At 40.6% G+C, this 16,935-nt stretch overlaps 1 protein-coding gene across 2 annotated transcripts; it reads left to right on the forward strand.

Annotated features, from left to right (window-relative positions):
• Positions 1-4,135: 4,135 nt before the first annotated feature.
• On the forward strand, positions 4,136-16,935 carry haspin (histone H3 associated protein kinase). 2 transcript variants are annotated; one of them, XM_060864450.1, is made up of 18 exons: positions 4,136-4,280; positions 4,779-4,965; positions 5,081-5,218; positions 6,220-6,447; positions 6,599-6,698; positions 9,181-9,737; positions 10,791-11,571; positions 11,670-11,838; positions 11,916-12,058; positions 12,172-12,357; positions 13,112-13,197; positions 13,373-13,435; positions 13,554-13,645; positions 13,786-13,865; positions 14,231-14,319; positions 14,606-14,748; positions 15,975-16,077; positions 16,512-16,935. In XM_060864450.1, the coding sequence occupies exons 2-18, from the start codon at positions 4,802-4,804 to the stop codon at positions 16,714-16,716; spliced, it is 3,327 nt and encodes a 1,108-aa protein (XP_060720433.1). In that variant the 5' UTR covers positions 4,136-4,280; positions 4,779-4,801; the 3' UTR covers positions 16,717-16,935. The 2 variants fall into 2 exon arrangements, with proteins under 2 accessions (XP_060720433.1, XP_060720434.1); XM_060864451.1 differs by having other exon boundaries at positions 4,789-4,965.

Below are 16,935 nucleotides of genomic sequence, written 5' to 3' on the forward strand. Positions count from 1 at the left end.
TTAAAATGAACTAAAAGAATCTGCATTTATAATTTAAAAAATTCACATAAGAAACAAACAAATAAATTTGCTTTGCAAACTGAAATTTGTGTACAGCTGAATAGAGGTCATTTTATTTCTCCACATCAATATAATAAATAGTGGGGAACGCACACACACCTAAAAACATGTCCGTAGTTTGTACAGTCCTTCAGCTTTTAAAGAGGTAAAGTTTTCATAAAGTTCATCCACTCTTTGGCTCAGTCCTTTTGTTGGAGACAATTTTTACAGGGCAGAAAGTGTTTCTTTTATTTATTTTTTTGATAATAATTTTGATGCCAACTTAACGTTTCAGCCACATATCCAAAATATGGTTAAATCTTCTTTCTTCTATCTCAGAAATATTGCCAGATTGCATCCAATGCTGTTGTTTTCTGTTGCTGAGAGACTGATCATCACTTTTGTGTTTTCCCGTATTGAACTGTAATTCCTTGTTGGCTGGGGTGTCAAAAGCTACCTAAAACAAATTGCAGGTAGTGCAAAATTCGGCTGCTAGAATTTTAACTAGAACAAAGTTAAGAGATCATATTACTCCCATTTTGGAGTCCTTGCACTGGCTCCCCGTTAGGTTTAGGGTTGATTTTAAGATTGTGTTGCTTACCTACAAGGCCTTACATGGGTTGGCTCCCCAATATCTGACTGAGCTTTAATTCCTTACAGTATATTCCATTTTGCGACCTTCGTTCTTCTGAAACTGGTCTTTTATCTGTTCCCTCAACTCGTTTACGATCGATGGGAGATAGGGCTTTCTCTTCACTAACTCCAAAACTTTGGAATTCTTTACCAACTGAGATAAGGCAAGCAAAATATCTTGGCATTTTTAAATCTTAGCTTAAAACTCATTTTTTTAGGGTAGCTTTTAATTGACTAATTGTAATTTTACATTGTGCTTATTTTATAGTCTATTCTTGTTGCTTTAATTTTAGATGTACTTTTAAAGGCGCTATAGAAAATAAAGGTTATTATTATTATTATTATTATTATTATTATTATTATTATTATTATTAGGGTTCAAGCGCGAAGCGCTGGAAACCTATTGTTTTTGTTAGGATTTTTATTATTATTATTATTATTATTATTCCGCCCTAGAAACGGTCATGCAGCCCAAACCGTAAGGCCTAGAGAGCTCAAACTTGGTCAGATGGTAGGGCCAAAACCTCAGCGGAATCGGACAATCTGGGGCGCTTCAGCTGGGGCGCAACCACCCGGGCTGAAGCTCGCTTGGCCCTCCGGTACCTATCAGCTGCCTCCGGAGTCCCCTGAGCCAACCAGGCTCGCTAGGACTCCTTCTTCAGCTTGACGGCATCCGTTACTTCCGGGGTCCACCACCGGGTTCGGAGATTGCTGCCACGACAGGCACCGGAGACCTTACGGCCACAGCTCCGAGTGGCCATGTCAACAATGGAAGTGGAGAACATGGTCCACTCGGACTCAATGTCTCCAACCTCCCCCGGGATCTGGTTAAAGCTCTGCCAGAGGTGGGAGTTGAAGATCTCTCTGACCGGAGACTCTGCCAAACGTTCCCAGCAGACCCTCATAGTACGTTTGGGTCTGCCAAGTCTGTCCAACTTCCTCCCCCGTCATTGGCTCCAACTCACCACCAGGTGGTGATCAGTTGACAGCTCCGCCCCTCTCTTTGTCTGAGTGTCCGGCCGGAGGTCAGATGAAACAACCACAAAGTCGATCATCGACCTCCGACCTCCACGTCGCTCCTTTGGGCTGAGCCCGGCCGGGCCCCGTGGGGTAAGACACGGCCACCAGGCGCTCGCATGCGAGCCCCAACCCTGGGCCTGGCTCCAGGGTGGGCCCCGGTTAAGCCATACCGGGTAACGTCACGAACCTTGTTTTCTTTTTCCTCATAAGGCGTATTGAACCACTCTTTGTCTGGCCTGTCACCCAGGACCTGTTGGCCTTGGGAGACCCTACCAGGGGCAGAAAGCCCCAGAAAACATAGCTCCTAGGATCATTCAGGCACTCAAACCCCTCCACCACGATAAGGTGTCGGTTCAAGGAGAGGCTGATAGAACCTGGAAGTTAAAATCCTCCAATATGCCTCATTTAGCTGTAGCTGATGCAGTACATAGGGTCAGTGGATGAGTCAGTGATGAAGTACAGCTTGCTGTAGGTACTGACCTTAGATCAGATGTTGAGGTAGCTTCTATTGGTGCAGCAGCTACTATGTGGCCAAGTGGACATCCTGCTTTTCAGACAGGAGTCACTTTTTCACAGCTTCTATATGATCTTTGTCACAAAATGCCAGGTGCTTAAACTCACTGGCAGCAGTTACTCTACGAAACAGTGATACTAGGGGAATGACCTTTGAAATATTTCACTTGTTGCCTCCTCTTCATTTGTAAAGCACATGTCACTCTTCCAAAGTAGACAACAGGGATGTGGTAACTGTATACATTTGTTCATGTAGCCACTCCAACATGTAGAAAGCTGAATTCCACCTGGTTTTAACTGAAATATTCAGTTTATGTTCTGCCAACTTCCGTTGTTTTTGTTTCTCTTTAAGTTTCCTTGTGGCTTTTGTGCTGTGGTGGAAAAATGCTTCTGGATTTTTCCACCACAGTGAAATGAAAAATGGTTCTGGAGTTTTCCAGCAGGTGAAAGATCTCAGGAGATACTTTTAATGCATCTTTGACCACCAAGTTTAATGTGTGGGTAAAACATGGGTAATGCTGCCACATTCTTCAGCTATTCTATTCAGCTCTGCATTAATATTGTCACCTATGAATTGACAGGTTTCCAACACAAATTGGCATTTGCCAGTTGTCAAGTAAAATGACGACAGAATGGTTAGAGAATCACATGGTTTGCATGTTGTAATGTTGCCATTACATTCTGTTCATTGTGCCCTCCATCAGCTTTGGTAGCATGGATCAAAAGTCTTCACAAGTGCAATAAATCCTCTGTCTTTTACAATTGAGATTGGCTGGAGGTCTCTCACAATCATCTCTCATATGCTTCTTGTAATTTCTGATGCTCTCTTGAGTCATCTGTGGAATATAATTCATACACACACATATATATATATATATATATATATATATATATATATATATATATATATATGTATACACACATTTACAGCAGACGCCCTTAACCAGAGCGACTTACATTTTATCTCATTTTTATACAACTGAGCAATTGAGGGTTAAGGGCCTTCCTCAGGGGCCCAGCAGTGGCAGCTTGGTGGACATAGGAATCAAACTCACAACCTTCCGATTGGTAGCATATACATATATATATAAATTTATAGGAAATTTATTTAATAAGATTTAAAATGATGAATATCCACCAGATACCAGGTAAGAGAAATAGATATAGGCTAATAAAAAATGTTTTAACAAAAATGGGAGGTGAGAGTGTTGAGCTTGCTCAGGAATGGCAGTAATGGTCTAATGGTTAGAGAGTCTGACTCGTAATCGTAAGGTTGTGGGTTCGAGTCTCGGGCCGGCCACGACTGAGGTGTCCTTGAGCAAGGCACCGAACCCCCCCAACTGCTCCCCGGGCGCCGCAGCATAAATGGCTGCCCACTGCTCCGGGTGTGTGTTCACGGTGTGTGTGTGTTCACTGCTGTGTGTGTGCACTTTGGATGGGTTAAATGCAGAGAACGAAGTATGGGTCACCGTACTTAGCCGTATGTCACGTCACTTTCACTTTTTTCACTTTCAATAGTTAACATCTGACAAAAAGATCTAAAAACACCAAAGCAGCAGACTTTGTGAAAATTAGCATTTGTGTCATTCTCAAATCTTTTGGCCGTGGCTGTAGTAACTCAAGACATAACTCAAGTTCTGTTCTTCTGACAGGTGAATATCCACAAGTCTGTATGTCTGTATGGCATCCAGGTGCTGGGAATACAACCTCTTAGTCAATGTAAATGTCAGTTTCAACATTAAACGCAAGTTGGTGGCGGTAATTCTCCTAAATTCTGGTTTTCAAACCTCCAGAAAACACCTTTTATTTTTCAACCTATTATCTGATCCACCCTTCGGAGCAGCAGGGGGCGGTAACGCGCGTGTAAACCGAATGCCAATCGCCGTCAAATAACGAGAAAGTCGCCAGCCAATCAAAAGCTTCCGTCAGTTTGAACAAGAGGCGCGTCGTATTAATAATATGGTTATTGCTAGCTGTTGTTTTTAGCACTTTTAACACGTTTGACGTTTAAATGGCGGCTTTTCTTAACGAATAACACACGTATTAAAGTAATCGCAGGTGAACGGTAATTTAAGGTAATTTTTAATTCTAAGCTGTCTTTATTTTTTGTTTTATCTCACATCAGGCTAGATGCTAACGCTAATGCTAACGCTAATGCTAACGCTAATGCTAACGCTAATGCTAACGCTAATGCTAATGTAGTAATATGTATTAGCATCAATACACCTAAATTAGGCACCTAAATAAATGAACGACTTTGTAAGTAATAAACTTGGTAAAGTTTAAAAGCATGAGATGCGACTTTAGATCCTTTTATCATGGCTATAAAAATCCCTCTAGACTGCGGCTAAATGTTTTGTTAGCAAAAGTTACATGGATGCAACAAAGCTAAGACAAACTCCAGCTGTAGTCTTTGGATTGCATTATTATTATTATTATTATTATTATTATTATTATTACACGATTATTATGTAACAACAGCACGTTAAAGACGATGTAATGCATTAGCCATATAAAATTGAATGGATTTAATAATATTCTGACACATGGACATGTTTCACTTTACTTTTGAGGAATAAACAGAAAACCACACAAAATGAGCGTGTTCGGTCAAAGTAAACCGACTTATTTGAAGACCTATGGCAAACAGAAGCGAAAGGTGGATCAGTGGTTCTCTCCTGACTTGAGAAAGAAAGCATTCTCCTTCTCCAGTACACCATCATCTGATCAGTCTATCCCAGAGCTCACCTCCAAAACACGGTAATGTAAAGGATGATGTTTAGTCTCTTATTTATTGTCGATAGATAGATGTATGATTAATGTAATGTTCGTGTTTGCTATATATTCCGTTTGACTTTACTCTCTGTCTCCAAAGAAAAACTACCAAGACCAAAAAAAGCACAGCTTCAACAAGTTGTAGGAATTTGCGCACGGCAAAAAGAAAAGCTATGGAAGCCTTGAAAGAGCTGGCAAGCGACGAGGAAAGCCTTTTAATTCCAAGAACATCTCACAGGTAATATTCTCCATCGTTGTTTCTCTCAATGATGTTTGAGTGTTGTTAGACTGTGATGACTTTGTCTCTGAGAACCCTGATCCTGTCCAGATAGAATCACAGTTTGTCAACAGACCAAAGGGTGTGATCTGTCTCAGACAAATCTTTTAACCCCAAAGCAGGAATAAGGCGTGAATACACATATTGCATTCCTGATGTGAAGTAATCACATTGTTCAGTGGATCAATCATGAGATCAGTGCCAAATTGCTCACATGCAACACGCATCTCTCTGGTGATCCAGACATGTACACGAGCTTGTACATATCCACATTACAATAGACGCCACCTTATCAGGAACAGCAGTACATTTAACACACAACAAACTTACAACACAGTGTTCAAAACCTGTATGAAATCTTAGATGGATTTCATTTAATAAAAGGCATGTTGTTCCCTTGTCATTTGGAACAGACCTGAAGTTTTATTATACAAATGTTTTTATTAATGGGTGAAGAGGCACAAATTTATTAGTCATGTAGGACTCCTCTGACTTGGAAACAAAGTTTATTGAATTGTTATGCTTTTAATGATGATACTTAATTATTTATATTTTATTTATATTTGTTTTAGAATGATTTTATTTTATATAAATATAGCTTATAAGCTTCTTAACTGGGAATGTTTTATATATTTGTACAATTGTTTATTGCTCTAATTTGTTTCTGTGTATTTGTTCATACATGCTCTGGCCACTTTAGTAGGTACAATGGCAGAAATGGTGCAAAGCCACAGTGCGAGTGGCCATACATTTGGGGGGGAAGGGGGCATGATGCTGTTGTATGATTGGCTGATTAAAAGACTGAATGGATGTACAGGTGTTCCTAATACAGTGGATAAATCCAGATGATGGATATAGTTCTTGATGCTCTGATACTGTTAAACGTAGTTATTGATCTTTAATCCTGGTAGATAAAAACTTGTGTATAAAACCTACAGCTGTTAACTAATGTTTGTCCACAGGAGGAAACCAAGCACCAAATTAATTAAGAAGACTGTGGTCACAAGCAGTTCACCAGGCATACATGAGTTCTCTTCCAGTAATGAGGAACATGCCAGTCAGTACACAGTGAGGATGAGGAAAAAACCTCCACGTCTTAGCAACAGCGAGAATGAGAGTGACGCTTTTCTCACAAAGAATATATGTTCAAATGCCTTTAGGAAGAGAGCTGCTAATGTCAAACGTGTAACGTAAGTAACTCTTCACGAGACTTTAAACTTTGTATCCAAAGAATGGCATCGGCTTAGACTCCTTTCGCACATGACGATCGACTTCCTTCATTATTGTTAAAGTGTGTGTTTATATGATATCTGCTTAATATCGCTCCTTGTTTCCAATTAGGCACGGCGAGTCAGTTGCTCTACCCAACGTGGACAGGTTTGTCACACATCGCAAGAGACAACTCCCCGTGCAACCTACAAAGCACACTTTTGAGCAGAGTGTAAGAACATTTGCTGTGGATATGCGTATATATAATTTCACACACACACACAATTTTGGACACACTTCCTCCTTCAGTGGTGTTTGTTTAATTCTTTGATCTACACACCACCACCAATGGTGTTGTGTAGTAAAAATAAAATAATAAATAAAAATAAATCCGTAATATGTTTTATACTTTAGATCGTCCAAAGTAGCGTTCTCTCATCAGATTCACGAGGTAGTCAGCAGGAATGGTTTTTAATTCGCCTTTTCAATAGCTAATTTGTGAGTTTTCTTTCCTCCTTAATGTGCTTTAGACCATCTACTACAGATAATGTACATATCCATTTTATGGCAAGACACATGCAGTTATGTGAAGAGCAAAGACACTCCATCAGCACTTTAAAAATGAAGGTCAGTCAATCTGCAAAAAACCTCAAGAACTTTTGAGTGAATCCCCGCATGCATTCGGTTTATGGTGTCAGTCTATGATGAGGTTGGCTCTCATGAGGACCACCCTAGGAAAGGAAGACAAGGAGCTTCCTCTGCTGCAAAGGATGTGTTTTATTAGCAATATCAGCCTCAGAAACTGGTGCTTTACAGCCCAAATAAATGCTTCTCCGAGATCAAGTGGCAGACATCTCAAATTCCACTCTTCTAAGAATCCAGTACTTCAGAAGGACAACAAGTAGAGACTTCCTTGGCTCAAGAAACACAAGGAATTGGAATTAGATCAGTGGAAATCTGTCCTTTGTTCTGAGGAGTTCAAATTTGAGATTTTTAGTTCTACCCGCCATGTTTTTGTTAGACGTAAACACGGTGAGCGGACGGTTCCTGAATGTGTGCTGTGAATGTGTGCACTGTGGAGCATGGAGGTGTGGGGGTGTATTGCTGGTGACACTATTGATGACTTGGTGGGGCCATCATTTGTTTTCCAACAGCATAATGACACCAAACGTACCTCTAGGTTATGTAAGAGCTATTTGTTTAAGGAGAGGAGTGATGGAGTGGTGCATCAGATGACCTGGATTCCATAATCCCCAATCTATATCCAGTTCACATGGTTTGGTACCATTTGGACCGGAGAGCGAAGGAAACGCTGGCAACATGTACTCAACACCTCTGGGAACTCCAAGATTGTTGGAAAACTATCCCAAATGACTACCTCATGAGGCTGACTGAGAGAATATGAAGTGTGCACAAAGCAAAAGGTGGCTACTTTGAAGAATCAAAAATCTAAAACACATTCTGGGTTATTTAAGACGTTTTTAGCGACTACAAATTTCTATTATTTATTTTGTCACAATTGAAATGTTTTCAGTATTAATGCAATTTTGAAAACAAGAAAAACAAATAAAAATCACTGAAAAAGGTGTGTCCAAACTTTTCACTGGAAGTGTACCGATCTGTTGACGTTATCACCCTATACAGCTGTCAGTGAAGTAAGCGTAAGCTTTGGCCTCATCTATCTATATTTGGTCCAGTCTTAAAAAGAAAGAACACATCGCTAAGCTAAGTAACACCAAAAGGTCGGCGATCTGGGAAATCATGAACAATCAAACCGCTTGGTGACGGACATTTTCTTTTGGGGGGAAAAAAACTACTCATGATTGGAAGAGAGAGCATGGAATAGGGAAAGAAGTACTCATGATCCTTAGCATGATGGCTTGTTAGCAAAGAAATAGGTTCTACTATGTCCAAGTTAGTCACCTGACCTAAATAAAATTCCGAATTCATTTCACTTAAAGGTAAAATTAAAGGCAAAACACACCAAGAACAAACAACAACAAAAGGAAGCTATGAGACAATTCTAGACAAAGCCAATCTGACTCATCAGAGTATTTATTGAGCAGCTCGTGTAACGACTCGGTGCAGGTTGGAAAAAGCAATCAAACCCTTGAATTTAGTAACTTCTAGATCATCCTTTACCAGCATCATTCTTCACCAAACATTTCCTGTAGCTGCTTATAAGACCATGATGAGGAGGAATTGTCTTGTATTCCTCTCCTCTTCAGATCATGCCACAGAAACAGAGTTGGGTTAAGATTAGTTTCAGCCTCGGGCGTTGCACTTGTGAGCCGGTGGCTGAACGTCATATGGCTCCCAAAATCGGAAACGCATTATCGAGAACATCTGATGCTTTAATGAGGATCAGCTAAACAATTTCCCTCCCTTTGTAGACCGTGTCTCATCATGGTTTGATGAGCATCCAGCTTTTTGCATCCCTATAATGCATCATCCAATGTCCAGTGAAAGTCGATGGGATAATGGGTTAGGATTATTGATAACTGAAACTATATCAATCTGAACAGCTGTGTCAATGGCTGTCTCAAATAAAGGCCTACATTTTCTTCAAGTAGATAAATTGTGTGCAAGAAAGGAGATATCGCATAGAACAGGCAATAGAAATGTTTTGGAATTTTGCTGCATTTATTTTATGTAGGTTTTTTTTCATGCCTTTTTGTTTCTTTTTTTTTTTTTTTTAACTCTATCCTTCTCAGCTTGGGATTTCCAGCGACACCTTGAACACATCAAAAGACTTTATTAGTGGCGTTCCTTCATTTTCTCATCCTGTGACGAATTGCAAACAGTCTCTCACTCAGCAGGAGTCTGACACTAAGCCGTCTGTCATGTTACACAGTGGCGTGCGCAGACATCCAGGCAGAGTTTTATGCGAAGTCTCATTTAATGATGTTGAGGAACGGATGACATCCTGTAAACGCCCGCTGCTGTGCAGTACCCCGTCCCTGGTCTCTAAACGAAGTCTGCGCTGTCTTGAGCCTTCTTTTAGTGAGATCTCATCCTTTAGCTGTGACGAGTTGGACAAGCCTCCTCCACAAAACGAAAGCACAGCCAACGATCTAATGAGCAAGCCGTGGAACCATGGCACACTGCAGAAGAGCAAACAACGTGAAAATCGCACCCCAAAAGTTACGACGGTGCAACAGATGGAGAAGCATGTAAGTGCACAATCAAAGCTGGGACTGGAGAAAGATCAGACATGCTCAAGTACTGAGATTGTGTCTACACTGCCACACCTGAAGCAGTTGAAGGAGCAGTAAGTAGTTATTATTATTATTATTATTATACAAGTTTTATCATATTCATCAAAATGATAAAACCAGTTATCGCTTACACAAGTATTCAGGCCCCAAAATTGAGATCTCAATATTTAGTGTGCTTCACCTGTGTTGGTGGACAGTTGATGGTCCATGTTAAAATCCCTTGCACTGAGTAATGCATTAACGATGCCATTGTGGTTGCTACAGCCACTGGAGAGGCCATGGTTCTGGCTGTGGTACACATTTCGACAAGGCTGAAGGAGGAGTGGGGTAATCCATAGAACCTGAGCTACTTGGGCACAAATCTGGGCCTGATCCCTTCCTTCTGTATTGCTTGGGTGTTGAAAGACCCGATGATCCAGGATAAATGTGTCTAATCCAGAAATTAGAAAAAAACTATCTAGACCCATGTACTCTTATATATGATGCGTTTTCGTTGTGTTCGTTTTCTGATTGAGTAAACGGTCAATGCAACCTTCTCTAGTCAGGAAGATGATTAAGGACTGGGTCTACAACACTGATTAGCTATGAGCTCCCAGCAGAGCATTGCCCTGTGCCACTGCCAGCTTGCATTTTTCCCATAGTACATTCTGGTTCTGTCTTTTTCCCCATGTAAGAAAACATGATTAATCAAACCAGGCCACCTTCTTTTATTATGCCATGGTACATTTCTGATGCTCACGTGCCAATTATAGGCGTTTTCGGCAGTGGACTCGGGTTAGCATAGAGACACTTGCCAGTTTGCTGCTACACAACCACACACAGCAAGTTGTGATGCACTGTGTTTTATTACACCTTTCTCAATGAGCCTTGGGCCTCTATGACTCTGCCACCACCACCAGTTGTCTTTCCTTGGACCACTTTCACATACTGGGAATACCCCCACAAGACCTGCCATTTTAGAGATGCTCAATAGTTTAGGAATATGCTTATCCATTTGCCTGCTTCCAATACATCAACTTTGAGTACTGCTACTGAAAACTGAGCCCTAGTTTTAAATTAAAATCAGATTTTTGTCTTTTATATATTTGTATTTTGTGCTTATTTAGGTCTGTTATTATTCTGGAGGAGCCGGATGGTCTGGACATATTTTCAAGAGATAATGGGAAACAAACGGGATTGGAGGCAGGTCCTGCGACCCCAGAGGTTGCTATGCCAAGCTGCAATGCCAAGAGAACTTGTCACATGTCTTTAGATAATCCAATGTCTAATGCTAGTACTCAAGCTCTAAATTTATCCTCACTCAGCCCATCTTCTGTTTCATCTCTTTCTTCTATCTCTGCACCTCCAGTTTATGAGGTCAGTAGTTCACTCCTAACACAAATCGATCACCTTAAGGTGAAGTGCACGTTGTCTCGTCTCACTGTCCGCCTCCAGCGTCTGGAACCGAGGACCGTCCTCCAAACCCGTCAGGAGACAACAGAGACGCATAAGGGGCAGGTGGCTGCTTCTCATTCTTTAGAAATCAAAAGAGGTCGAAATTCCAGGAACTTGAATTTTCCCTGCTTGAGGGACACTGAATCAGGAGTGCAATCATCTGTCAGTGAGTTACAGACCGAAGGACCAGTTCAGCAGATGTCTGCCTCCTTCAAGCTGCCTGCGACCTCACCTGAACCTATTAAAGCTCCCAGTAAAATGACAGCAGCAAAAGAACTTAGCGGGCTTTGTACCAGCCGTAAAGTGTGTGTGAGCGGCCTGAATTCTAGCCGGTGGTCAAAGAGAGGCGTAGGTGAGCATAACAGAAAGCGGAGGCAGAATGAATCTTGGACTAAACCAGGAGACTGCTCATCCAGTGACGTGCTACTCACTGGAGCTGATTCATACATGGGGGTAATGTACTACTTCCTTTGTTCAATTTGTTAGGATAATCAGAGCATGGATTATTTTGGTATTTTTTTATGCTGTATTTGGATTTTGTTTAAACACAGGAATCTGCTTGGCTGCAGAGCAGCAGAGTGATTGGATTGCCTAAAACACCTCTTCGTGCAGAACTGCTGAACCTCTCCTCCTTTCTGACCAGCTTCACTCCAGACTCGCTCACAACACACACCTGGGGTCGTCTCAAAGCTGCATTGTCTATACACAAAAAGAAGACAGGTGCCTCAGAGAAACATACACGCTCATTTGTTTCCTCCTCAAAAACTTTGAGTTATAACTTATACACTCGTTTTCAGCATTCCCAACCCCCCGACGACTGGCACTATCCAATCTCAAGCACTCACAGCTAGCAGACGCCAGTCTAGAACTGTTTGGCACACCAGCACCTAATCAGGTTTCCTCTCACCTGCTTCGGTCCAGCGTAAGCCATGCGTCCATGGTTAGGTCTTTACCCGTATATTTGATCAAATATTTTCAAGTTATGTTTTTTTTCCCTTACTGCTTTTTTTGAGTGACGAGTTTTTTGCCATTTTTTTCCTCTGTCGGATGTAGCTTTCTTTCAGTGAAGACATCAGTGATGCTGAGAAAGTGTATCAGGAGTGTCAACAAGAAGGACCCCTTTGCTTTGATGATTGCATCCCTCCAGAATGCATGAAACACTGCATTAAGATTGGAGAGGGCACGTTTGGAGAAGTGTTCTCCATGGTCAACACTGCCTCTCAGACCGTAGCTCTTAAAGTAGGCAAACGATTCCCTATAATCTCATAGATTTTGTAACCTTTTGACATTGCTGTGTCATCAAGCTGTATGCGAATGGATTTCTTTGAAAATTGTCTGTAGGGATTTCAACATTTTGGTATTCGTTGAAAACAAAAACCGTGATTGGTCGGCTTCAAATCAAAAATGCTACTAATCGGGTAAAGTTTGTTAATTAGGTTTATTTCTAAAGCATGAATCATACCAAAGTTCTTTGATTTACTCTACATATGTTGATAAATTTAATGTGAAATTAACATAAGTAACCTTGGTGAACCTCGTAAATCACTCACTCACACTCACTCATTTTCACGGGGAGCCTGTGCCTATCTCGGGCGTCATTGGGCATCAAGGCAGGATACAACCTGGACGGAGTGCCAACCCATCACAGGGCACACACACACACTCATTCACTCACACAATCACACACTACGGACAATTTTCCAGAGATGCCAATCAACCTACCATGCATGTCTTTGGACCGGGGGAAGAAACCGGAGTACCCGGAGGAAACCCCCGAGGCACGGGGAGAACATGCAAACTCCACACACACAAGGCGGAGGCGGGAATCGAACCCCGACCCTGGAGGTGTGAGGCGAACGTGCTAACCACTAAGCCACCGTGCCCTCCCTCGTAAATCAGATTGTTGATAAACATTTGGTTCTAGCAAACAGTGATTTTGATGTAGTACGACATGCAGTTAGAAGTTTATTTATTTCTTTTTTCTTCTTTTCAGATTATTCCAGTCGAAGGCCAACAGAAAGTCAATGGTGAACCACAGAAATCATGTGGTGAAGTTCTTCATGAAATCATTATTTCGAAGTACGTTTTTACATCAGTAAGCCCTCAAGATTTGTTTGGTTTTCAGTGGGTAAAATTGTTTGAACGTTAACATTCAAAATGTGTTGTTTCAGGTCGATATCATAGTTACTGTAAATATATCTGTGCAACAAAAAAGTGAAAATCGGGTAACGTTTACCTGCTATGTTTAACTTAGGGAACTAAGTGCACTCAACTCCAAGGAGCACAACAAAACAAATGGTTTCATCGGCCTCATTGAGTAAGATACGCGTACGAATTTTATATCTTTCGATCGATTATTTGTTTTAAATCCTTGAAACCAGTTTAGCTTGTGTTTCTCTTGTGTAATCAGTACAATGTTTACAATATTATTTTAGTCTTCACTGTGTGCGTGGATGCTATCCCAGTGCTCTGCTCAAAGCTTGGGACCAGTTCGACCAAGAAAAAGGATCTGAGAACGACAGACCTGGTAAAACATTCATATTTCCGGAAAAGACGCACATACATAAATACATATGTTTCATTAGGCACAATTTCACAGTTTTATAAATTCTCAGATAAATATTTTAGAAAGTATTACATTTCTTGGTTGTGTGTGTGTGTATACAGATTTCTTTGGCAAGGAGCAGCTCTTTCTGATCCTGGAGTTTGAGTTTGGGGGCAGTGATTTGGAGAATATGAATGGAAAAGTACGTGCAAGTTCATTTGCATCAAGATGTTTGGTTAATGTTCCTTCCAATTTTATGCTACACCACAGTATATAACATGCATTTACACCACATACATCTACCATTTTTGATACTGGATACGATTAGATAATGCTTAATTCAAACTTCATACACAAGCAAGGCCACAGCGGATCTTCTATTCTATTCATTACATAATACCTGGAAATCCTTTTTTTTTTGTGTGTGTATCATCACTGCAGATTTGGCCTTAAATCCTTGAACTAGATATTAAATAAGAACGATCTGACAATTTGAGTATTCTGCCATTAGAACCGCAGAGAAAAGCATTGTAACTGATCTGTGTGTGTGTTTGTGTGTGTGTGTAGCTCACATCTATGGCCCAAGCTAAAAGTGTGCTGCACCAGGTTACTGCTGCATTGGCTGTTGCTGAAGAGGCACTTTGCTTTGAACACAGGTAGAACTACACACATGGGATCGCACGTGCCAACAATATACTTCCCGGTAGACGTTTTATTTGGAACAGGAGTAAATTATAACGGGTTCTATTCGTAGTATGTACCAAAGAGACGTTTACTACAGCTTTGTAATTATCTTTAAACATGTAAGTATCCAGAAATACCTATTTTAGTTTAAAGTTTGCTGTCTCCATCTGTTTTCCGTTGAAACGACGACTAAGTTGGACTAAAGCGTAACGATTCCGTGTTCTCTAATATTTATTGTGTGTAATTGTGTTTCTGCAGAGACCTGCATTGGGGAAATATTCTGGTTAAAAATACAAAAGAGAAGCGGAATCAGTTTATTCTGAACGGCTCAGCGTACACTATAGAGACACGAGGAGTTCACGTTAACATTATAGACTATTCACTCTCACGGCTCGAGATTGGTGAGTTTAAAAAAAAAAAAACTTCAGCTCCGTCACAAAACCGATTATTTCCTTTTATGCCTCGTGTATGTGTTCTTTCAGTATTTAATGCATATGGAAGCAGGTTACCATGGAGAATATTTGTCTGAACAGAACAGAAAACCTGATAAATCCCTTATTTTGGAAGTCTATGTGAATTTTAATTGCACGACTATTCGTTCACCGTCCACTTTATTAGGAACACCTGCTTGTTAATGCAGTTATCTAATCAAACAATCATGTAATCAAGAGCTTCAGTTAATGTTTCCATCTAATATCAGCATGAAGAAAAAGTATGATCTCTGACTTTAATCATGGCTATGCAGGCTATAACGCAACCCATCAGCTACAAGAGCAAGAGACCACTTGATTTCATGTAGCCTTCCTGGCAGCCTATGATCATTGTCCTCTAATCAGCAAGGTGGTTCAGCTTACAGACCCTCTGCTCACAGATGTAATGTGATCATTTGCATATCGTCGCTGTCGGGCGGAAACCTCGTATGTCCAAATTTGGTCAATTTCATATTTTTTCACATATCGATGCTATTGGTCAGTCCCCACGTGGGTCTGTTATTTTTACAAGTTATTAACCAATCTAAAGTCTTGAAAATAGCTTGAGCGCAAATCTCATAACTCCATTGGACACTTCAACTGTCCACCTCTTCCTCACTCCGAGGGAGAGCTTCACGGCACATTTCTCCTCAAGAAGAGTCGCAACGAATCGACACGTCTTCTGAGGTAAATGTCTTCAAAACACTTGGCTCAAAGAAAAAAAAATCTTGACCCCCGCTAGTTCTGGTGCTCGTCTGAGGACAGGAATTTAGCGCAAGACAATCCACTGCAACGCGGACTAAACCCTGTGCACTGCAGATAAGGTACGGCGTTTTTTTAATTTCCTGAAAAGTAACGGTTTTGGAGATACGAGGTTTCTGCCTGACAGCGACGATATGTAATGCATATGCAAATCAGCCCTTCGGTTATGCACGTGGATGTTAAGTGTATACTGCAAATATAATAATAGAATAAAAAAATCGAATATAATAATATAACAATAAAGGTCTTAAGGTAGTAAGACCTTTGGCGTAATGACGTAATGGCGTTTTACCCAGCGTTCCAACGTTTCCAAGGGAAACATAAGTAGTCAGAATTGTTATTTCTAACAGCCTTCAGGTTAAAATGTTTTTTCTTCCCATCTTTCTTGATCCCAGATGGCCTAACGGTGTCCTGTGATATAACGAATGAAGAAGAGTTATTCATGGGTCAGGGTGACTATCAATTTGAAATCTACCGCCTGATGAAGAAGGAGAACAAGTAAGTATTTCTAACTAAAAAGACTTTTACTAGCAGTAACTAGCAGTTGTGGGCATTACAGCTGTTTTAGATGTGAACGATGATTGAAATTGCCAACATCATGACATTAAAATGTCTCCACCATCAGCCTTCACATGCAAATTGTAATTGTCGAATCAGTTACATGGAACCGGCAGATTTTACATAAGATATATGGTGCGGGACTGTAAAAAGAAACCGATAGAAATCACATTAGAAATTAGATTTTTACCAGATTACCCACCCCTAACAATTTCTGTTCTTTGTTTATACTCTTTGAATGTTCTTTCCTGATTTTATACTTTTTGAAGTCAAATGTTTGAGTTATGAGTTTAACCTTTTGTTATAGGTTTGTTTATGCTTTGGTCGTTTCAGTTCATTCTTAATTACTTTATTTTAATTGTATTGTTTTGTAGTAACTGCTGGGCAGACTATAACCCTCACTCCAATGTGCTGTGGCTACACTATCTGGCAGATAAGCTTTTGACTATGAAGTACAGGAACAAGCCACACACCAGCCAGCAGAAGGCCTTGAAGAACAGCATCAAGTCCTTTTTCTCTGAGATACTCAACTACCATTCAGCCAAAGATGTCCTCTTGCACGCCGCTCTGTTTCAGTGATTTTGCTGATTTGTGTTTAATCAGTGCTATCAGGACTGCTTAAATTGTTGCAAAGCACATGTAACCTGAACTGCTTAATTATTTACAAAAAGAATTCGGCAGCAAGTAAATAAGTTGTTTGGTTTTTTTTTAGAATTTTATACAATGTAATGAGAAACATGGTGCGATGCAGTATCTTGAAAGACAGGACCACATAAAGTGTAAATGCTTAAACGTCAA

Source organism: Tachysurus vachellii, chromosome 2 (assembly GCF_030014155.1).
Source record: "Tachysurus vachellii isolate PV-2020 chromosome 2, HZAU_Pvac_v1, whole genome shotgun sequence".
Lineage (NCBI taxonomy): Eukaryota > Metazoa > Chordata > Actinopteri > Siluriformes > Bagridae > Tachysurus > Tachysurus vachellii.

Bases quoted from the DNA above. Each gene is read 5' to 3' on its own strand.
- haspin (XM_060864450.1), top strand. From the start codon at position 4,802: ATGAGCGTGTTCGGTCAAAGTAAACCGACTTATTTGAAGACCTATGGC. The intron at 12,358-13,111 runs GTAGGCAAACGA...TCTTCTTTTCAG, and splicing joins CTCAGACCGTAGCTCTTAAA to ATTATTCCAGTCGAAGGCCA. The intron at 14,320-14,605 runs GTAGAACTACAC...GTGTTTCTGCAG, and splicing joins GCACTTTGCTTTGAACACAG to AGACCTGCATTGGGGAAATA.